Source organism: Anguilla anguilla, chromosome 3 (genome assembly GCF_013347855.1).
Source record: "Anguilla anguilla isolate fAngAng1 chromosome 3, fAngAng1.pri, whole genome shotgun sequence".
In the NCBI taxonomy this organism is placed as follows: Eukaryota; Metazoa; Chordata; class Actinopteri; order Anguilliformes; family Anguillidae; genus Anguilla; species Anguilla anguilla.
In genome coordinates, this window is record NC_049203.1 from 40412742 (window position 1) to 40436944 (window position 24203).

The window sequence follows — 24203 nt, forward strand, 5'->3', positions numbered from 1 at the left end:
CATTTTATGCATCACTAACCGATACAGTTTCTCAGTTTCTGCCTTTCCATCAGGTTTAGCATCTCTGTGTTTCATATTCTTATGGAAATAAATGTATAAGATTTTTATGCAGTGCCTATTTTTTTGAACTCAGAATGGAGCTGTAGGGCAGCTCATTCAGTTAAGGTACCACTCATTCAGTGAAGCATGAGCCCCACAGTCTCGGATCAAATCCAGACAGTGCCGGTCGATTGGGCACCCGTGGACTACATACAGTACAAAAGCCGCATATGAAAGGTCTTTCTCTGACTTTGCTCTATGCGAGTTTAACTGTAGTCTGTGATGTGAAAAGAAGCAGCTGGTGGCACCACATGTTTCAGGAGAGAACCATGGATGTCTACACTCTCCTGAATTGGCAGTGGGGTTCACACATGAATGGTCACAGATAATTGCACATTCCAAATTAGGGTGGGCACCAAATTTTTATTTTGATATAGTATTTAAAAAAGAAAATAAAAAATTGAAAATGACAACATACAAATAAAAATCCACAGATAAATTCAACAATGATAAAAAAACATAATACCTGCGGATTCACGAATGTATGATCATTTCTGAACATCATGAAATGGGTTTCATGGAAGTATTATGCAATTATAATTATTTAAGTAAAAAAAACCATTTCAGAAAAAAAACATCTAACAAGAGTTTTGCATTGAACAAAAGTATCTACAGACTGCAAGACTTGCATTTAAAGACATTTTACTTTTTGTACAGGACCAGGTTTTGTCTTATTTCTCTTTACCTTTTTTCAGTCCAGATTCTGGAACATATAAACAGATAGTTTACTTGAGGCTAGAGTTGTCAAAGTCAGCATGAGCCCATCAGGACCCAAACCAAACCCGACCCTTGGGGCGCTTTCAGGCCAAGTATTTATTGTATTTGATTCGGGTCAGGTCGGGCATGGGCCACACAGTAAAAAAAAAAGTCTGTGTGTATTTAACTCACAACTCATATTTTTACCCATATCCATTGGGCTGATCGCTACTTTCTGAGTGAATGAAATTTGTCCGTTTAATCATCCAAGAACTGCTGTTTGCTGTAGGCTTAATTAATTACATGGCAAATATACTGCTTTAGTGCAAATAGCTTTTTGCACACAGTGCATGCACTAACTCAATCAATTGGATTACGATATATAGGAATGGAACGAAGGTGAGAGGATATCCTTTTACTGATAAGTTTACAACAAAAGCAAAGAAAAAAAAGATGTGACAAGATGGACGTGACAGCAAATTAGCAACAAGCAAATATGTTATGCTCTCTCAGGAGGGAAAGGGAAGTTAGGGGTATGGAAGGTATTTAAATTGGTTGTTGACTCAGAAATGTGAATGTTACCTAATTGTTAGTTACATTTATTTTCAATAAAATGTCTTATTGTATTGAAAGTATTATATGCTATGTGATGAATAATAATAGGCCAATAATAACTATGTGAATACAAAGATTAACAAGAACAAGCAAACTACACAACAATAAACAAGTTTAATTTTGTTCTAATGAAAAAAAAACATATAAATATTTTATTACCAACATCATGACAAACTTTAAAAACATTAGAAGTAAATCCAATATCTTGCAAAATCGGTTTACTGCGACTGACACTCAAAGGAAAAGCGATCAGTTTTAAATAAGCATAAATAGACAAACTACGCTATAAATAATTACAGACCATGTGGATGTCTAAATATAAAGAATTTTGTTTTATTTAGAACAATCTTCAGAGTTTTTTTATAGGTGTGTGGTTTTAGTCAGTCTCGTAGTGTTCTTGCAATCGCCTTTCTCTCTCCCCGTTGCGCTATGTGTGTGTGTGCAGTCTATGCCTATTCAAGTTGTGAAGCCATTTTTTAAATTTCTTTTTTTTTGGGTCGGGTCGAGCTCGGGCTTCAACTCACTCAGGCCGGGTCGGGTCGGGTCAATCTTGAATTTTCAGGCCCATCGAGAACTCTATCTGAAGCCAGTGCAGCATGTGCCCACATTGGGCAGCACTACATTAGGTTCATGTAACTTTTGGTGTGGCGCGGGGTGTAATGTTGAATACCATACTTGGCGTGATGTGTTCCGTACCATCTTTGGTGTGATGTGGGGTGCTGTCGTCTGGGAGCTGCACGCAATACGTTTCTCTGGTCTGGATCCCTCCTCCGCACAGCACACTGAGGTCGTCAAGACGCCGGTCCTGCTGGCTGAGAAGTGGGGCTACCTGACATTCGCCCCAGTCCGTGCTCTTCCACACAAACCTGGTGAATCAGTGAGATCCCTCATTTCCCAACCATGGATCATACCAAATCTGTACACAAACCAGCAAAAAACAAGAGCAATCTAATATTTCAAACTCACTCTGTACCTCTGATTCTATACACTGATATCATATTACACTGCATCTACCAGTGGTTTACAAGCCATTTTGGTCAGGCCCGCCTTTGGTAATAGGACATTTTTTAAGCCCTCCCCCCAGCATGCAAATCTTGTGCTGTGTCTTTTTACTTAAACCCCCACTGCCCCTCACACCCTCCTGCCTCCAAGCCCCCCGACTTTGGTAACCACTGGGATAGACAGAGGAGAGGACAAATATTACTTTGGGTGTATTTCTGTGGGCAGATCAAAATGACTTCTGAGAAGAAAATTGTAGGTAATCATTAGTGATTATTTGTAATAACTGTTTAGGGGGGAGTACGTTCAGAGTGAAATTTTCTCCTTAATGAATGTAACATTTTATGCAGGTTCATTTCAGGAGGACAGGGGCAGAATTTCCCAGGTAATACAAATGGGTACAGCACAAATACGTGAAAAGGAAAGGCACTTCAAGGTTAAAAATGAAACCGTAAACAAGTACCATACTTGTTTACAGATTCATTTATTGCCCTTTGAAGAAGTGCACACTAATGAAAAAGCATTGACTATGAAAAATGCTGCTTTGCACAATGTGATAAAACAGAAGCTTTAATGAGATGGTGGTCTAGCAGTTATTCATCAAACGCTTACAGTAATCTCGTTCATTCATTTTAATAAATCTCCATCGCTAAGCACTTCTAAACCTAAATACTCTCATGCTTCTGCTTCATCAGGCTAACAGTTCATTATCGGTCTGGTAAAAACCAATTTGGTCAGGTAAAGGGCTATTTCAGTGACAGTATTTTTTTCATCCTTTGTGAACATCCCATCACATTGAGTCAGTAATCTCTGACGTAGAGTGAATTCCATATTGTATGATCTGACATCTAGGTATGCATACCTGGGACATTCCGGAAGCAAGTCTCCTACAATGTTGCAAGCTTCTTTTTCTTCAAGAGGAGGGCATTCTTTCCCTCCACCAATAGGAATCTGCTTTAGGTTGCGGGTCCTGGTCCGGTAACCGGGCGACAAATCCACTGCCCGGCAGGTCTTTGAACATGGGCTCCACAAAGACCAATCAGACATTTCACAATCTCTTGGCATCACACAAGACTGAAAGGTCACAGGGGTGTTGTCATGGATACAAAGGCTGAGGAAAAAAAGAGAGGAATACATCTAAACCTTAACTTCTTCAGATTTTATACTAAGGTTAGGACTTGAATATCAGAAAAAACAAATGCACACTAAAGAAAGTCTGTAAGGTGCTGGGTCATAGGAACATATGCTGTGAGGATTGGAAAAGAAAATACTTGCACACTTGCTTGATGCTTCAAAATACAAACATTATTTATTTAGCCATGACAAGACCGATTCATGACCGATGTGGTCAAAACTTTAACCGTTCTCATGGCTAATCAAATGCTATTATGTGTTTTTTGGAGCATCAAGAGAGTGTGCGAGTCTTTTCTTTTCCAATCCTTGCACTTGAATGTACACATTCTGACCGTTAATGTCAAGTAATGTTTTGAAAAAGACCACAGCCCATGGAAGAATATAAATATGTGCAACCATTTACAGTCCATTAATCTGCAAATCATTTGTATCCAAAAGAAAAACTATAACAGTGTCAAGAAACCCCTTGTCTCTTCTTCAAGAGTGACAAAACTGAAAGTGTGGATATATGTTTTAATTTACACTGCATTGTTTATATGTTGAGTAATCAAATAATTATTGTAAAGAATGGAAATGGAACATTTACAAAACATTAAAATTAAGAAGGAACAAACTAAACATATGGTGGAGGGTCTTACATTACCCATTTGGAAGGCTCTGAGAGTGTTTAAATATCTAAACTAACACTCAAAACGTTTTCTTTGTAGAACCTACATTCTAGCTGCCTTTTAGTCTGAGCTGGGATTCCTTCTCTTTAGTTCAGTTTACATGAACAGCACTGCATTAACCTAACGGATGTCTGCCTGAAATTAATGCAACCGTAGATTATACAGAAGGGCAGTGCATGCTTATTCACATTCGATATTGCTGATTTCACATCAAATAAGCTAAAAAAGAAGATCAGCCGTACTAGTCACTTCCCATCCAGCAATTTTTTTATTGTTCACATAACTTTATATCGTGAGGAACAGTCAGAAATCTAATGAATGCTTTATCACTTTGGTGCAGTGGTCTCATTAAAGTGGACAGGTAATTTTTTCCATTTCACTTCCAAATTGATCAGTTTTCTTTCCCTGAATGGAAGGCTGTTTTTATTTCTGCCACAACATTGATGTACAGAAGGCATTTAAGATTATTGCCGGGCATGTCAGCTTTAGCGGGCCACTAACATGATAGACTGACAGGCCCCTGAAATCTCCCACTCCTTAAAAGCTTTAGAAACCTTTTATCAGCTCACATATTGCTAGATAGTCCAGGCAGAAACTGATAACACAGTAGTGTTATTACTAAGCAAACAGACTGCTACCTGACATCTGCATGAACAGGCTTCAATATATAAAGGACTGCAAAAACTACCCCTATGGAAAGAGGTTATTCATTGTAAACTTAAATTATCTTTACCATCTACTGCCTCACATAATTAACTTTGATCGTGTGCACCAATCAAGGATGTAAACAACACCAAGATCATATTTGTTATAGCTATTCCTGATGTTATAAGTTACTGTATTTTGCTCAAATGATAATTTGGGACAAATTAATTAAATGTAATTCCAAAAAAACTACTTTATAGCATTTATGATGTTCATAAGCATACAAGGAATAGGCTGTGCTTATGAGAATTTAACGATTAAGAACCCTTACTCTCTGCACTGTGAATTTATATCAAAAAATTTGATGTGACCAGGACAAGAGAAACATTGGAAAGTTGATTCAAATTTAGGCTGTGAGGCTTGAAATTAATTTCTTAGATTTTTATTCTTTAACACCCTTAGTGGTTCCATTGGTCAAGGCACTTGTCATGGGTAGTAACTTAACCTTACAGTCTTGACCCTAAACTTTCAGCTCTTAAGCCTGCAGCCTGCAGTCCACAGTACCAGGACACCAATACGGTTCTCACTCACCAAGGTTACAGTGTGTATACATTGGTTTACAAGCAGGCCCACTGCAGTCATTTCAGAAGTTGGGGGTGATGTGACAAGACACTTTTTTCAGAAGTATAACATTTTATTTTATTACTGAATTGTCAGTGCCAAACTGTTAAAAAACAAAAGTGAGTGGGTCAGAAGAGGGAAGGGGGAGGGGCCATTGACCTCTTGGACCCCCATTCTGGAACCCCTGCTTACAATTGAATAAGTGCTTTCCCATTTATTTAGCGGTAAGTATAGGAGATAGGGGACAAACATAAGAGAATTACATACATTCTCACTAAGAATGCCTGTTTATATCAGTTTGTATATCAGTTGTATCTCCTGAATTATATTCATTTGTCTTATCAAAGTTATGCATAAATGTAAAACATAACCAGATACATTATTATATTTTCATATTTAATTCAAAACAATTTAATTAGTTATGTATATTATATTGTATGCCATTCATTCCTGTGTAATTTAATTTGGTAATTAGACTGTAATTAAAAAAACTGAATAAAACTGAACTCAAAGGGGAAATATATATTCAAAAGCATTAAATAACAGCAAGTTGCCACGTGGTTTGAAAATAAAAATTTTAATTACACAGCGTGAATGATCATTTGCACTGGGAATTGCTCATGTTGGGAATAATGTGTTATTTTGTTTCTTCGCAATGCATTTTCAGTCATATACACAGTCAGTATTTTTATTTTCAGACTGTACGCGCTGGGAGCGTTAGTACAATTTTGATTATTCATTATAAAATGGAAACATTAAGCTGAAGTTTAAACTCAAAGTCAAGCACTATGATTGCTATGAATGTTAGGTAGCATAAGACTAACCCTAATGAAGAAGTGCTGAACATCAACCAGTAAGGACTAGATGGAACATAAGTCCTAAGAAATCCAAAGGAAAAGATTGAAAATGATCACCTATACAGTATGTGGAAAATAGATGCTGTTTAACAAAAATATAATGATGATTACTAATACATATTCCAAATTGATATTTACATATTCAAATACTCTGGTAATTCCACTATTAACCAATCACACAAAAGAGTACAGTAAATTACAACTGTGCTCTTTCCTAGAGATGCATTGCATTAGCAAAATGCATTGGCAAAGACCAGAAATGTATGAATAATCAAGGGACGTGATGTTTTGGATAGTTATTTTGTATTTCAGTGTATTTATCCTGATGGGATAGTACCGTGTTAGCAGGAAAATGTGCTTTTACACTCACATGAAAGTAAAACATTGAAATGCAAATCTTGGCTCAGAATTCTGAGTAATCTGAAAATTGCCTCAAATCAATTACATGCAAATTGCAGGCCATATCCCCCTTTAGCCCGCTATTGCTGCGGGTGGCTATAGTGCTTTTCTAAACCTCTCTAGTTCTCCAACCACAACAGGATCTTATCAGCTTAACAGTGACCCCGCTGGCAATGAAAACGTAGCACAACCCGACAGTGTGCAGAGGAGGATAGGAATTTCATGCAATTTAATGCAATTTAACTCTTCCCTGTTTGAAAAGCAATGAATTGCGCCATATTGCTTGTTTATAAGAAAGTATTTAAGCTCTGCTCGGAGTTGTAACGGAGAACACCTGTCTCCTGTCTTATTACAGAATAGGTTCTGTGTTCTAGTTTATTTGGCGTTTGGTTATTTTTGTATCATTTGTTCTGAAGTCAAAAGCAATTACTCTGTAGGGGGAGATAGAGCAACCCATCATATCATATATTCTAATGACGGCTGTATTTCTATCATTCTATGGGCAACAGGGCAACAATGTATTCGTACCAGAGACTCGTATTAAATTACCGATGTTGCGCCAAGCATGAAAATGCACACTATTACATGAAATCAGATTGTCCATTGATTCTTTGGGACTAACGTAACAGACCCACAGATTGAGGTTACACGATAACAGCAATCTCCTCTAATCTAATAAACAGTGTTTATTTGGGCAGGCAGCCACCCCGTTCAGGTGCCAGGCATGTCTCAGGGCCTTCCTTGCAAGCTAGATCAGAGGAGAGGAGATTAATGCAGGGCTAACCGAATTAGCCACGGCAAAAATAAATACCTGCTGCATGAATTTTCGGTAGATGGGTAAAATGCAGCTTGGAGCTTTCAGGAAGTTAATCTGGGATTTAGCCGTAAAGAGGTCTTTGCACTCTTTGTATCTGCAAGCTGTCTGTGATGGAGTGTGTGCCTCTCATATATGGCCTGATGGCGGTGGAGGGCGCACGTCCGGGGAGGTTTACCTGAGCATGGCGTTCTTCCCGTCGCTCCGCGTGCAGCGCACCTGCCGCGTCTGGTAGCCGATCTGGATGTCCGCCGTTTTGGAGCCGTGGTGGTGGTGGGGGTGGTGGCGGCGGTGGTGGCGGTGGGAGCCCTCCGCGTGGCGCCTGACCGAGTTCTTCTCCACCGGCGCGGCCGCGACGGGCCCAAAGTCCAGCGCGGTCCTCCCGCCGAGCCAGGCGTCCTTGGCGTGCGGCAGTCGGCACTCGCTCCACGGGCCCACCTTCAGGCTGTACCCGTACTGGTCCTGCCCCTCCGGGCAGGGCAGGGGGTTGTCGCAGGCGCGGACCTGGGTGAGGTTGGGGCAGTTGGCGCCCCCGTACATGGGCGTGGCCAGGACCGCCCGAGTCCGGTGCTGGAGGCCGGCGCCGCAGGTGCGGCTGCAGGCGGACCAGCGGGAGAAGGCGGAGACCACGCAGTCGTGCGGGCAGGGGATGAGGCAGGCCTGCTCCCCCGCGGGCCTCTGGGAGAAGAAGTCGCAGATGCGCTCGGTCACGGCCGTGCGGTTGGACTTGCGCACGCACTGGACCGCGCGCCGCTGGACCCCGTGCTGCGCGGTCACGCACTCGACCGTCCTGGGCTTGACCTCGTTGGAGAGGAGGGGCGCCAGGACGCAGGCGCCCCACTCGGACACCGCCCACTCGAAGAGCTCCTGGTGCCACTCGCACACCCTGAAGCAGCGCCGCTGGCTCTCCGGCTTCTCCGCGTGGGGGCAGTTGGAGTGGTGGGTGGTCCAGCCCTCGGTGTGAATGCACCACACCGTCCTGGTCTGGACCCCCCCGGGGCCACAGTCCTCACCCATACACCTGCCCCACTGACCTGCAGGATGAAGAAAAAGCAGAGGTGCTGTCTAAATTACCATCAATAAACAATATCTCTCATTTTTTAATGCTGTAGGGGTAACTCACGTAATGAGGGGTAACTCAGGCATAAATCAAAATTCAATCAAATATTAATAGTTTTGAATAATTTATTCATTAGAGACTGACTTGCCCAATACAGCATTTGATTAATTTTATTGTATTTTACAAAAATTTTATATTGTGTTATTTTTCATACAAGATAAAGACAAGACTTATAAGTAATAGCACAGTGCATTAGGAAATATTAAGATATTTATAAAAGTAGAGACTGATTTTTCTTGTTTTTCTTCCACATCAATTAGTTGCACATCTGATTCAGAAATCAGAGAAACCCACTTGATACTGTAACACCACCAGACATCGTAATCAGAACTACATAATTAATATGAAAAATACAGGATTTCAGATGGTTAAAAAGCAGGTGTGAATAGAGACATATTGAGCCAGAAGTGGAAACTCACAGTCACAGCATGGGAGCAAGATTCATTCTATTGTCTTATTCCTGAAAGCTCTGCTCAAATGGTTTGCTATGCCTCACCAATTCAGAGCAAATACACACAAGTATTTACAACAGTGTGTATTGCATTGATATATATATATAACTTTAGAAAATCAATTATTGTGACATACTGTATTGTAATACTTACAAAAGTTTTAAAAAAAAGCTTAAAACCAAAGAGTGTTGAGAATTTTCGGAAAGCATTGAAAAATGTCACTCTGGACAGCCTATGCCCTGAGTTTCCCAGTACAAAGAGAAAGCATGTAGACTTAATAAGTGTTGGTATGTAATTTATTGTATTAAGAAGCGTCTGAAAAAAAGACGTAGATAGACAAAAATGTTCTCAATTTCAGGGCATGAAATTTGCTGTGTGAAACGTTTGCATGTTAGCCCAGTTCAGACTATCTGTGAATAGCAGTAAACACTACTCAAAAAATTCTAAATTCGCTGTTCATACCCCATTCCATCTTCAGTCAGGTACAAATGACAAATGTAGGAAACTGAAAATTGGTGCAGTGACCAAAATGTATGCAAAAAAATTGACTGTACTTCAGAGTTTGGTAATCACCCTTGTAATCACTCTTAATAAACACACTGTTAATTCACCTAATTTACCACAGCAGTAAATCAAACGGGAGCCGTTTTCAGTAATAAGCTCAATCCTCGCTTTCCAATATCAATTTGAAGATTACCATACTCATAGTCATAATCGCAGCTGTTGCATGTTCTTTTTGTAATAGGAAACTAATCATGCAATTCTTTTTTAACAACATGTTGATCAAAATGGTATCGTTTGTGTCATTTTCTTCCATGCCAATATTTTTTAACAGCCAGACTGTTTTATCATTCATCAGAGCATATTATTATTAACCCCATAACTGCCTCAATGGTGTCACACTTGAGTTTTTTTTTTCTTCTATATCTACATAAGTGCTTTTTTCATTTTCCATCAATAAAAGGGTCATTCCGACATGCTGAAACTACTGCATAATGGGATGCATATGAGGCATATGTGGTTCCATAAACCTCAGTCGTTAATTGTTAAAGTGCTTCAGAGGGTCAAGTCATGTCGCTTTGTTCACCTCATCATCTTCGCATCACATGGCTATTTGTTGTCATCATTTCCTGCGGGGAGCAGATGGCTTTAAGGGCAGACAGCCGCGTAATTTCGCCCCGTAAATCACCCGTCGTCAGGGGCAACGGCCACAGTGGGGGGAAAAAAAGGACATTGAAGAGGAAAGTGCAAAATGTAAAAACCCAGGTAACCGCAGAATATAGCAGGGTACGGGGGAGCGAGAGTCGCAGGGGAGGTAAGTGTGGAGAGTGCGACTGCGGAGCCGGGCGGCGGGATACTCTTCCTGTTCAGGTCAGGCAAGTGACAGTAAATAAAAGCTAAGTGTTAACCTTCCCGCCCCGTACAATATGGACAACAAAAAGAAAAAGCGGGGTCTCAATTCCTGGCGCGGTGACAGTTCCTCAGCACCGCGCCATCGGCTCAAACGGACATATAAATAATCATAACTGCCTGGCCGGCGTTCGCACCTCTACCTCACGCTCCCGTCAAATCAGCGCGGAGCATTTTCACCCTACTCTCCGGGGCTTTTATTCAACTCGGTTCTTTTGTATAGCAGGGCCTCGGTCGAGCCCCGGGCGATATTACAGGTGCGCGAGTTGCAATCCACGTAATGATACATAATGGCTCAAACGGCCACTTTCCCACGCGACCCCTCTGCGCTGACTCCTTCCACTCTCGCTGACGGCAAGAGAAGGGCCACTTGTCGGACCTCTTGCTTCTTAAACCGCACGCCCCTCTCTGTTTCCGCCACAAAAAACGCACCCCGATTTAACATCGCGACACGGTCGCCGCGACCAGAACCGGGCTCCTTTCGGATAGGCCTCCCCGCCCGTCGCCCAGCAGGCCTTAGCGGGGGCTTCCTCCCGGCTTACCTCAGCCACGCGCGCGTGTGATTTATGGAAGCGTGATTTGCGGTGATTAAGCCGAGCGCAGTCCAGCAAACAAGCTCCGCGGCTCCTCTCCCGCACACTCCATTTCTGACGCTGAATAATCACTTTGCCTGTCACCGCCCAGCTCCCTCAGAGTGGGAAAATAAATACCCCACATTTCAGTCATCCTCTGTCTTGGTTAAACTATGGGGGGGTGAGAGGGGGGTGGTTAGTGGTAGTAGAACGACCTCCAGGGGGTGTCTTGATGTTTTAATTCCCAAAGACCGAACCACACTGAAAGAACACGGTCTTCATAAATACAGGATAATCTGCTATCAGGGGGCTTTCTGCTGCTCAAAGCACACAGGCACCTCTGCCTCCCCTGCTCTGCTCATTTACATCCCCGAAGCCCCTAATGATGATGTTTCTCTCCTCATCCCCCCGCATTGGGCACCTGCCACAAGACTGACTGAGCACACCCCTCCTGGCTCCACTGGTAATGCTCCAGTGGCACTGCTCTCCCCCCGTGCCTGACAGTGCCACCCATTGGCCTCCCAGTCCGTCTCCCCACATGTCCAGTGTCATCCTCGCCTGGCTCCACTGACTGATTTATGTACTATTATTTCCTTAGTACGGTGTATTATGCAATTAGCCTTTTCCAGTTCAACCAGTGCCAGCCATCAGCAGAGTCAGGTTCCGCTTCTTCCTATTACTAGCCATTGAGTTCTTCCCTTCCACTGTTGCCCTAGGCGTGCTTTTGCGGGGTTCAGGGCTGGATCTCTGTAAAGCTGCATTGTGACAATGTCTTTTGTAAAAAGCGCAATAGGAAGAAGAAAAACTGAATTCAATTGAACTGAATTGAAACCCTGTGCACAGACTCCTTGTATATGAATTTTACATGCCTGAGGAGCTTTACAGATACTGTACTTCACACGCTAGCCCCAAGGTCTCATCCCCGAAGCACTCTAATGGGTTATATCTGGTTAAAGTGGACAAACAGCAGCTCCTCTGTTCCTCCTCTACAGCGATAGCATGCCGAGGTTAGGCTGAATCCATCTGTCTCTATATCCGGAATAATTAGTGTGAATTTAAAAAAGGATGGGATGCGCTGACTGGGGTATCCCATGAGCATACCGTGTTAAGAATTTTCCCAGACAAATGTGTTTTTCTGGGTAATCCAGGCTTTACGCACAAGTGTACTCGGGTGTGCGGTAGCGTGACGACTTTCACATCATTCTTAAGGAGCTTCTCGCTTACTGTGGCTCAGTCTCACAAAGCCTCTGACAAAAATGAACAAAACCCATCAGACCAATCATAAACAGATTAAGTATATGATTAACTGCATTGGTTAATGATGAAATGACATTAATCAGTTAACCATGATCAGCTATGACAAATCCTGTGGATAGTTTAAATCTTTCCATTTGTTGTGTGTGCCATGTAATTACATGTACACATTTTTGGTCATAATTCTTGAGTGTACCAACAGATTGGTGAGGTGTACAGCTCCATTATTCATAGATGCCGTCCTCTCCAGCAACAGCAAGTCTCCTGTCATTTATGCACCACGGTGCATCCTTAATTACCAAATTAATATGCAGCAACTTATGTGATTTTCATAACTCTGCCCATTCATCTTCCAATATTTCCTGAATCAGCTAATTCCATCCAGGTGTCTGCTCCAAAAAGCCAGGGAAGAAATTAACGACTAATGTTTACAATGTAATTTCCTGGGCACAGCTATTTGGAAAGTAATCACATACTGTACACCACATTTGCAATTTGTTAAAACTAATTGAACAACACACTTCACTCCAGAAACTCATATAACTGTATACACATATACACAAACACACACACATACTTATATAAAGGGCATGAACCTTCAAAAAGTCTGATTTTTTCTCCTAAAGCTTTGTAAAACATGAATATGAAACTAAAATGTTAATTTGATAGGGCATAGTCACACAACTCTAAAGATCTTTAAATATCTCCCAAGAGCATCATAGCAAATCCAGCAAAAGCATTTCAGTGATGAGTTGTCTTCAGGGCACAACAATATTATTGTATTATCTAGTCAACCCTTATTCCTAAAACACGAACCCGTACGGTCTAATTTTTAAATATCTGCTTCAACAAAATGCTGCTGCTATTTTTGAGTACAGCTCCTCCATGCAGTTATGAATGTTTATGCTGTTGTTGAATCAAAGCTTGGAGCAAAAGTATGCCACACTCTTCAATACTAAGAGTATCTATTTGTCAAGAGTGATTTGCTCAATCTTAAACACAAAATATGGAAATAAACTATATCTTCACATGCAAAACACCTGATATATTTTAAAAGCTTAGCATTAAAATTCTACACTTGAAAATATTCAATATTAAATAAATAATAAAATTTTAAATAAGCTTCTCTCCACATTCATGTTATTCATGTTACTGATTGAAAGATGTAATACATCTGTAACATACTGCAAAAAATACTGTGAGTTAAATTAATTCATTCATTCATTTTTACAGCATTACCATCTACTTTTTTTATGGGCTGCCATTTGACTCAGTCAGAATTTGGATTAAACAAGAGTGTTATTCACCAAAAAAACATTAGGGGGTTACTGATTCCATAGGATGTGTCACATGAGTTTTCCTGCAGCACACCCTATGTCTATTAGAGAAAAACGTGCATCCTATGTATCCTATAGCCTATATTTCTATTTGGGCTGTTTGGCAGATAGGTTAGTTAATGTAATTAAAACCAAAGCTTATTTGGTCCTATGATTGTACTGATAAACATGTTGTGGTTAATATGAGGTCTGTAACCACTTAAATTGACTTTGCATAAATAATGAATCTAATGAAGCATTCTCCATAGGGATTTCTTCTGCGTATATGCCTTTACGCTTGTTCCAAACACACATAGATTTTGATTTTGCCAAAGAACAAATTCAGATAAGAAAAAGAAAAGAAAAGATGAATGCTGAAAAGGTCATGGAAATGTTCTTTAGCACGGTTTACAATCAAATCTGATCGTACACATTCACGATCTGATCTGATCATTTTGTGAACGAGGCCCAATGAGACGTGGGCATGAGAAAGACTGTTGTCCATCAACTGTAGATAGAACGATTAGGTGGCCACGTGGGCCAGTTTCGGGGATTCGCCTCGTACATGGGAATTAAAAGCTCCCCTCGCAACCATGGACTCCATACCGGCCTCCGTGAGTCAAGGATCTTGGTGTCATTTCTCATCCGAAGGGCAGCTCCTCCTAAAGCACCGTGTCTCCATTCCAAATGGGATTTTAGTTGGCCCAAGCAAGACAGTGCCCACCACTGGCACAAACACAGCTTCCACTATGGGCTTTTTGGGGTAAGTAAACATGAATTATGAATGAACTCATAATGCGTTGTTAATTTCACTCCACAATAAATGATATTTTTATTGTTATTTCATATTTTGTTAGTCAGAATATTAGCCAATATTGTACTGATAATTTGTACTTAATATGTTACTCAATCTAATTTGCAATTAAACGCTTATATCACAACATAGTGACATTCAATCTGGAACCGTACACATTTTATTGCACAGAACGACATGGTTTTATTGTGATTTCAATGTGTAACCAAAGAAAAGTCAGTAGGTTCTGTTAGTTTGCTCCAAGCTTAGCTCAAGCCTAACTCTCTGTCTTTCTCTTAACATGACACAATATCTCAGCACTTGCCTTCAGATAACATTAAGCTATACAGGCAGCAAACAGCAGCCTTTATTTTTTTTTGTTTTTTTCTGTCATATCGCCTTCTACTTTTGCCAAACACACATTAGTTAGAAACATATGTTCAAAGTCTTTTTCAGAAACCAGCCCAAGGAGTAGAGCATAGGGACCATTTCCCCCCCTGTTTTGTCATTTTTTTCAGAACCAGGTCATAAATGCAGTAAGCACATTACAGGGAATTTAGCAAAACATCTGCTAGCCCTCCAACAACGTCTTTGGACAGCATATGGCAGATTAAAGACATGACACATCTTTGGGTAGGCTGAGAAATCAATTAGGTCAATTTAACAATCAAACCAAGCTGAGCATCATGACATCAAATCTTGGATGGAGCGTTGGAGTGCTATGAAGAGACCAATCATCACAGCTTCCTTCACAGTTGCCTCCACACTCACTCACTCCCCCCCCCCCCCCCCCCCCCCGCCCCCCTCAGTTCACTCCTTCATCGATGCATCATCTCAAACCCTGGCACACAAATACACAGGTCCATCCGCGTGTTGATACCAGACCGGGGTCAAATACAGATTTAAAGTAATTTTTTAAAAGTATCTTAATTACTTTTAAATACTTATTTAGAAATTATTTGAAATTCAGCATTTACAAATACTGTGTATTTAAATTACAAAATGTATTTGAAAATACATTTAAGGAGCATTTGTATGTATTTGCAATTACTTTCAAATATGTCAAACATGTCAAAAAAAAAAACATTTAAAATGCTGAATTTTCAAATACAAAGTGTTTGATTTAATGGAATTATTTGAAATTACTTTCACAACATAAGGCCAGTGGTGCAACAGGTGCATTTGCACCAAGCTGTTGAAAGACTTGAAAAGCACTGGATATCTGGGAACCAGCTCTGAAAGTTGAGCATTTTGTCTAATTAGAGTACAGTATTTTGATGAGAACGCGTCAAGTGGCTGCTGACAAATGTTACAGATTTCCATTGTTAGTTGGTAGTGAATATGCATGGCTGAATTCTATTTTATCAGTGTCTAACATCACAAAATGTAAAATGAACTGTACCAATGGTTGTTGAACATTCAGAAAAAAACAGGAAATACAGTAAAAGTCCACTAACTTTAAAAATATTGCATGAGTACAAATAAACAATTCTTATCATGAAGTCCGAACCCCCCCCCCCCCCCCCCCCCCCATGCAAAGACATGTATGGACATTTAGGCTACAGTCTGTTAGAGGCAGCACATGGTTTGTTTAAAATTGCCAGCATGGGCTACCCTTGCCCATAATCCAAATTCAACCCCTAGCCTGGAGTGCCCTCAGTATTATAACTCGCTGACATCACATCGAGGGCCACTCACAAAGATAGCACAAAGAACTCTGGGATACACCCTTCAGTATGAAGCCTACATTGTTGCTGGCTTAGTCATGTCTGTTGTCTATCACAGAAATATTTCAAAATATTTTAAAATTGTATTTGTATTTTAATGTATTTTTAAGAGGCTCTAAATACTATTTGAAATTGTATTTCTAATATCTTAGAAAGTATTTGGTTTTCCATGTATTTCATATGTAAATGTATTTGAAAATATATATATGTATTTGACCCAGGTCTGGTTGATACCTTTATTTCTTTGCCTACAAACATTCAATACCTCAGCTCAGCTAGTTCCCCCAAAGCATGAGCAGGGTAAATAAACCAGCTCACATACAGAAAGGTGCATGTATTATTAAAGAGAAAGGTGAAAGCCAGTGTATGGACACCATTGCTTGTTTGTTTGCCTCTTTGAGCCTAGGCACTAAAAGCCCTCAACACTCACTGGATAAATGAATACTAATAGCAGCTGCTTTCTTCTCAGACTGAGAGCGACAGCTGGAGTTTCTGTTCAACATGTAATCAGGTGACAGGCCTGACGTGGGCTCCCTATCATGCTGTCACGCTGACTTGCTGTGCTCTCTTCTGGCTACATTAATTAGCTTGGGGCTAGCAAGCCATCCCTTATAATTCACAGCTTCTTCTCTGATATCCCGAGAGGTTGCGGTCCAGAGCCGGAATGTTTGCCCAGTTAGCCAAAACATTTCCATCACTTTATCAGCGACGTGCGGAAAATGTGCAAAAAATGTCTGCCTTGGTTTCCACATTCAAAATATAAAATGAAATTTTGATTGGAGGAAAGGCATTTTTTCTCTATTCACCTGTGGTACCTCCCCTGAAATTCACATGTTGCTAATGTCTGTGCTAAGCATTCAAATGCATTTAAATAATCTACACAAAGTCAATATTAATAGAACAAATCTAGTGCTTAATCCAACTCGCTTGATTATGATGCAGTGGATGGCGGCATGTTGTAACAGTGACGGAAAGTGAAGCAATTCGCTAGCTGGCGAGGGGAGAACCGCTGATCAAACATTCCCCAAGAGGAATTGATTCACTTCTCTCGCGAAATCTAACAGACTGATCTTCGCAGGTGAGAATGCTTGGTGGAGACTGATAATTGGATTGGGGCCGATCTCACCCCCGCCGAGCACAATTGTTACTTGCTGCTCAGGGAAAGTATTTGCACTTATCTAACAGGAAGTCGGGACTGATGACTGAGCTCGGAGAGGTTCCAGTGGAAGAGCGCGACACTTCCACATCAACATGTCCTGAGGCTGTTGCTTCGCAGATGAAGTGAGCGGATTTTATCTTGTCTGCTTATAAAACGAATTCTGCTTCGTAAACCTGGATTTAGATGCACATTCCAGAAAATACGCCATCTGCTATCGTGACCTGTTCATAGTCCACTTATTACCAGAGTCATTCCATTAGGTCTCTTTGTTATGGGTAAGTGCAAGGCAATCAACCACAGTACATAACTGCAGAAAAACAACCGAAGGCATTACACACATTTAATTACGAAAAAGCCTTCCGCATAAGCAAAAAAGATTATAGACTGCATCCATGTCACAGCCGCCACTGACAATCGAGTGGCTTTGTGCAGAGCCAGAACAGGAAAGGAGGCTCATTTCTCAGTGAATATGCAGATGACCTCAGCCGGGTCCCCTGCAGAATGTCACCTGCTGAGGCTAAATAGATTTGCTCCGGTCCATCTGTCACCACAGCTTCACCGCACCCTCTCAGACAATCAGCGGTTGTTCACTGTGAATCAAGTGGAGAACGGATCATCTCCTTACAGCTCAAATTAGCCCAACTGCCACATTTCTCCATAAACCACTTTCTTGCAGAACATATGAACAGCCATGAACAGAAATGAATCAACGGTACAATTATTAGCTATTTTATGCATAATAAAACCCTTTAAACAAAGGTTGTTTAGTTTCATTAATGGATATGGCAGTGTCTGCTATTTTGGGAACTTATGATTGTAAATGTTTGACTAATGATTTATATACAGCTTGAAATGCTGAAAAAAATACTTGGTTTTTTGGTTAATTAATGACATTTAATAACGATTCATACATATTAATTTTTGGTTGTACTGTACTTGTGTGCCATGCACAATTTGCTCAGCTTTACAGTATTAAATACATTATTTCTGATAAAAATAGAATTATGAGGACTGGTCTTCCACAGTATGTGATTAGTTTACCTCCGTACACAATGGCCGTCATTAACTGTAACATCGGAAGTACACTCAGGTATAATGCAGGTGTTTTTAGGTTCAGTTATAAATATGGGAACTCAATCAGGGCATCTGAAAGCACTCCACTCTTATTCTGGTCCCCAGTAAGGTTAGCCTAACAGGGTCCACAGATGAAGGCCAGTGGGTTTCCTGCTGAAGGATGTGGTGCTATTTAAACTTTGAGGCCCTCTCAGCTGGCAGATAGAGCAGAGCAGTGAGGGACATTCTGTCAGTCCAGGAGCACTATCTGATTATCATCATCACTTGGTAAAGCTATTGCGCTGTAAAGCTTTGACATTTAAGCCTTTATTGGATTTTGTCTTTTGACATGACTTCTACTTTTCACTTCTACTTTGCAAAGAAGAATGCGATTAAATAGGTTAGTCAGCGCCATGTGAGCTGAATTCTACCAGGACCATGAAGAGGGGTACGTTAGGAATTACATGACTGGGCATCTCCAGCCACAGTAACCCAGAGCACTCCTTTCTCTATAAGTAGACCCAACAAAGCCATCAGATCACAATGGAGGGGTCTGCCATCCCCAGACTCATTACAGACCACAAGATGTGCAGGCCCCATTCCTATCCTAGACTTATTGGAGAGGACAGGAGATGAATGAAGAAGCTGGGAGCAGGAATGTATCAAGTAGTGAACTCTACACTCACCTTCATCTCCCTCAAAATGAGATTTACCACACTGTCAGCTATGTACTCAGGGGACATTTCTTACCCCTCAACCCCCACCCCCCCGTCCCTCTCTCCCCTCTCTCTTTTTCCTCCCCGGCACACACACACACACAAGCAAAGGCAGCATACACAAACACATGCATATACAAACTTACACATTCAAATACATACTCAAAAGCATACACAAAACATGCTCAGTTACAGCCATACACACATGCAAATTCAGACTTGCTCTCATGAAAACACACACATGTACACGAACACACATTTAAGGTGTCTTTAATCTAAAAAAAAAAAAAAAAACACACAGCGCTCTGGCAGCAATACTGTAAGTGAATCGCTGCTTCTGTGTTAGCTGAAACGAACACTTGTAAACATGTGTCTCTAGAAAACCTACTCAAGAAGCAGGCTGAAGTGCAGATTGAATTTGTCACCAGTGAGCTAGTGTCCATGTCAGAGTTTCCCGCCCATCGAGCAAGAGCTCTCATCTCAGAGACACTTCAGTCGAGCATCCTTTCATCCCCTCCAGCAGGTAAAGGGGACAAGGTTCAAAGACCCTTCTTTTGCCTCAGGGATCGAAAGGAAAAGCAAATACTTTGCCGTTCGGTACCTGAAGGGATGGGATGTACCGGGGAATTGTAAAAACGGAATTCTACTGCTGCCTCAGCACGTTTTATTGCATTTCCTCACACAAGGCTTGACCAATGATTTGAGCGCCAATCACAGGCATGACCAAACGTGTGGAAGTGGTCCAGAAGATGTATGGTTTCGAAAGTGCTGAGTCGACTGAGCCAGCATTGTGTGCTTCATGCTTCTTCTTACCCTTCCTTTATTCCTTCCTTCCTTCCCCCCACTCTTCCCTCCTTCCACGTCTAGCGCTCCAGATGCTGTATAGTACCTAAGGCACAGACTGAAATTTCATGCTGATGGAATCTTCACACCAGTGTTAATGTGAGAATCTGCGTAGCTGACAGGAGACCTGAAAATCAACTCCAGTACCTGTAAAATAGAAGTGCTAACTGGCATCCAGTACCTTTTCACTGAGATGTTTGCAGTGCATGCTAATCAAGTAATTCCGTTGTAGTTTCCACTTCAGTGTTAGGCATCTCACAGAAACATTGTGATTTTGTGAGAAGAAAACATCACAATGTACAATGTCCTATGAGTATAATCTTGTAAGAAATGTTTGCTGAACGAAAATGGCTTAAAGCCTGAGAAGACATGATCACGTGGGCAACCACAAAAGATTTACCACCCTTACCCTTCAATCTCACAGCAAGAATTTTTAAAATCAGTCCAATACGTTTTACAGACTCTGTTGGTACCTCTGTGCTTCATTACAAACAATCACAGGAGATGTATCAATGACACTATATTGCCCCCTCAATTACAAATTCAAGATCTTTTCACTCTCAGACAACAGGTGGCAAAAGAACAAATTGGATTCAGAGGATGTAAAGATTTATTCTGTGAATCAACAGTGCAGTGTAGTCTACATTGATTGCTGATCTCAACAGGAAAAAATCTGGAAGTGAAATGTAAACAATTTCAAAAGGAGATAAGGCGAGGGTGGGGTTGCAGACTATTGTAGGTCCAGATTACTGCACAATTTTCCAAACACAAACAGAGTCACAGAAAGATGTATGCATTCATAGTGCTGGAGAGGAGTGCACTGGCTGCCAGTGTTGTGAAATTAATTTCTGTAACTGACAAAGATGAGAGGGGAAATTATTAAAATTGTGAAGCTATAGCAATTTGACATACATGTCTGCCTGAAAAAAATGTGAATAATAGAAACATTTTGGTTCCCCGCTACAAAAGTAATATAATTCCCACACACGTAGGCAAGTGCACACAGAGTTTATTATAATTCACATTATGATTAATCAAACCACTTGACAAGCAAACATGACGAGCGATAACAAAATATCATATTCCAGCTACATGCCTCTCGATGTGTATATCTGAAAGATGCATGTGGTCAAAGTTCTCTTTTCAAATCAAAAACAGCCGAGCTACAGACAATAAAACATCTAATAACGCTATCCCGGAGGCTCTCGAAGTGTTGATTTGAATGAGATGCTTGGTCAGAGTTGTCCTACAGATCAAAAGCAGAGAACTAACTGTAGAGCTTTCAACAGTGAGATAAGTGACAGATTAATTTGTACCCACCAGCAGTAATGGAACCAATTATTCGGATACTTTTAGGGTCATTTCGGTGCTGGAAATGAAATGTTTTCCTTCATGTCTGCTTCTCTTTAAAAAAAAAAAAAAAAAACATGTGGGCAGCACTATTCAAAACATATTTTGATAATAAGATAAAATTGTCGTCTCCCTGTGCTCCATTTGTCATTGTGAAATGACAGCGGAGAACAAAATCCAAATCTGGAAGGAAAAAGTCAATATTGCAGGACAGGAAGGTTTTATTATTTTCTTTTTTCTCTTCAAGCATAATTTCTTATACAGTCTTTCTTTCAGCCTCTGTGTTTCTGACCTCGACAATAAAGACCAGATATTTCTGCTTTCCCTATTCATCGCAATTTGAAAAATGTCAATGATTCCCTTTGCAGCCTTGAGTGCTGAAATGGTGCCATTTCATTTGGAAAGAAGGACCTGCAATTTCCAGCTCGGCTCCTTTGCTTGGCTAATTGAGTATCCACAAACTCCCAGTGCATTATCGCGTTATAGCACGGCCAATTAACGACACACAGAAACAATCATTTTCCAGCGCTCAAGGCTGTTTGAATTCCGAAGGCCCTGAATGGCAGGTAAGTAAGCTTATCGTTGCTGCTTTGCAAAGCTGTGGACGATTACTGTTCATCTTGCCTTGGAAAATGATTGGAAAGAGGAAATGCAGGGAGGGGCCTACAAATAAATAACACAGATGCTATACACTGAAGAAATGTTTGAAGCCCCAGCATCTGGTAATAAGAAATGCGTACAGTGCGACGGAGCATGGCAGAGGAGGAATGTTCAGTTTAACTGGGCACAGAGAAAGAAGAATGTGCAGTGTAACTGAACACAGTGGAGTGTATCTGAACACTATGAAGGAGAAATGAGCAGAGTAACTGAACACAGTGAAGGAAGCATGTGCAGTGTATCTGAACACAGTGAAGGAAGCCTATGGACTGTATGTGAGCACAGTGAAGGAAGCATGTGCAGTGTAACTGAACACAGTGAAGGAAGCCTATGGACTGTAACTGAACACAGTGGAGGAAGCATGTGCAGTGTATCTGAACACAGTGAAGGAAGCATGTGCTGTGTAACTGAACACAGTGAAGGAAGCATGTGCAGTGTAACTGAACACAGTGAAGGAAGCATGTGCAGTGTAACTGAACACAGTGAAGGAAGCATGTGCAGAGTAACTAAACACAGTGAAGGAAGCATGTGCAGTGCATCTGAACACAGTGAAGGAAGCATGTGAAGTGTATCTGAACACAGTGAAGGAAGCCTATGGACTGTATCTGAGCACAGGGAAAGAAGCATGTGCAGTGTAACTGAAGACAGTGAAGGAAGCCTATGGACTGTAATTGAACACAGTGAAGGAAGCATGTGCAGTGCAACTGAACACAGTGAAGGAAGCCTATGGACTGTAATTGAACACAGTGAAGGAAGCATGTGCAGTGCATCTGAACACAGTGAAGAAAGCATGTGCAGTGTATCTGAACACAGTGAAGGAAGCATGTGCAGTGTAACTGAACACAGTGAAGGAAGCATGTGCAGTGTAAGTGTCTGTGGGGGGCGGTGAGTTCTGAAGGTGATTTAGAGGTTATATCCGCATGTGCAGCATGATTAATGAGGATAAAATTGGGTGGTAATGGGGATGTAAGCAAGAAGTGCTCAGTCGGATGGAGCCGCACTGGCTGTTCGTTCAGAACAGGCCTGTCTGCGCATTCAGAGGGACACAGGCTATGTTACTTGATAAATACATTAACACATTAAAGCATAATGTGCTCAACATGACACTATATGAAATACTCCAGATAATCACCAGTGTCAGTGTTGATTATCTACTTGTGGTTCTAAAAATTCACCAAGAAAGTATTTTAAAAAATACACTGGGTGATGTTTGAACAGAACAGACGGTAGTATTTTAGTGAATTACAAATCTGATATGTTCAGGTCAGAGAACCACATTCCAAAAATACTATGGACACCTTGACTAATCATTATGTACTGTATAATCTCAACAAAATGTGTTCAACATAATAAGACAAAGTTGCTTCGTACAAGAGGGCGAATTGGGGCGATAACAATGATCAATTGAAACAGTTGTAGTCATTATTTAGGCTCTAGCCTATAAATATGTACGTATGTATTTATGCTGATGGTGGAGTATTGGTAGAGATACACGTAGTGCCGAAGGAGCTTGGTTTGTAGAGATGCATGAGCGGATGGAGGAGTGGTGGTAGAGACACACAAAGTGCCAAAGATTTGGGGATTGTGGAGATAAGCATCCTAAGGATGGAGAGTCAGGATAGATTGCCTCTCCAGGGAACACTGTGTTTACACTGGTGATGTGATCTAGAACCCTAGCTGTACAAGCACACTGAAACTGGAGCACTGCATGGTTTTCACAGCACAAAATATCACACAGAGTAAATACTGGGTGCACACTTACTGACCGATTGATCAAATTAATTTTACTGGTTGAATTTAAGGCACATTCTGTTAGAAAGGTAATTGGCAATGCTCGTTGGATTTAAATCTGCAACACCAAAAAACAGTGTTTATAATATATTCAAACTCAGTACATAATCATTTTCTCAGCTTTATAATGCCCTTTCTACTTTATGACATGTTGCATTTTAAATCCACAGTTACATACTGTACATACATACATTAAAATGAGTGAAATTCTTTCATTTTTCTTTATGGCTGGAATCAAACTACACCAATACTTCAAGTTCCTGCTGATCTGAAGAGTGATGGTTCAGTAAAAATAAAAGAAAATAAAAAAAACTGTGTATTTCAATTTAATATCACTGTAATTTAAATGTAAAATTGGTACATTAAAATGCATGAAAACAGGTTTAAAACCTGAACGGTACAGTATAATATTACACCACACTAGTGACAAGTTGTGTCACTAG

General features: G+C 40.9%; 1 protein-coding gene across 6 annotated transcripts in view; it reads right to left on the reverse strand.

Moving 5' to 3' along the window:
• Positions 1-24203, reverse strand: part of LOC118223263 (thrombospondin type-1 domain-containing protein 7B-like) — a 351386-nt gene that overhangs the window by 128249 nt on the left and 198934 nt on the right. For all 6 annotated transcript variants that reach the window (XM_035409549.1, XM_035409550.1, XM_035409551.1 and 3 more), the window contains 3 exons: positions 7726-8581; positions 3272-3520; positions 2107-2276 (listed from right to left, as the gene is read on the reverse strand). In XM_035409549.1, coding sequence (XP_035265440.1) covers positions 2107-2276; positions 3272-3520; positions 7726-8581 — 1275 coding nt within the window. The remainder of the gene's footprint in view (positions 1-2106; positions 2277-3271; positions 3521-7725; positions 8582-24203) is intronic.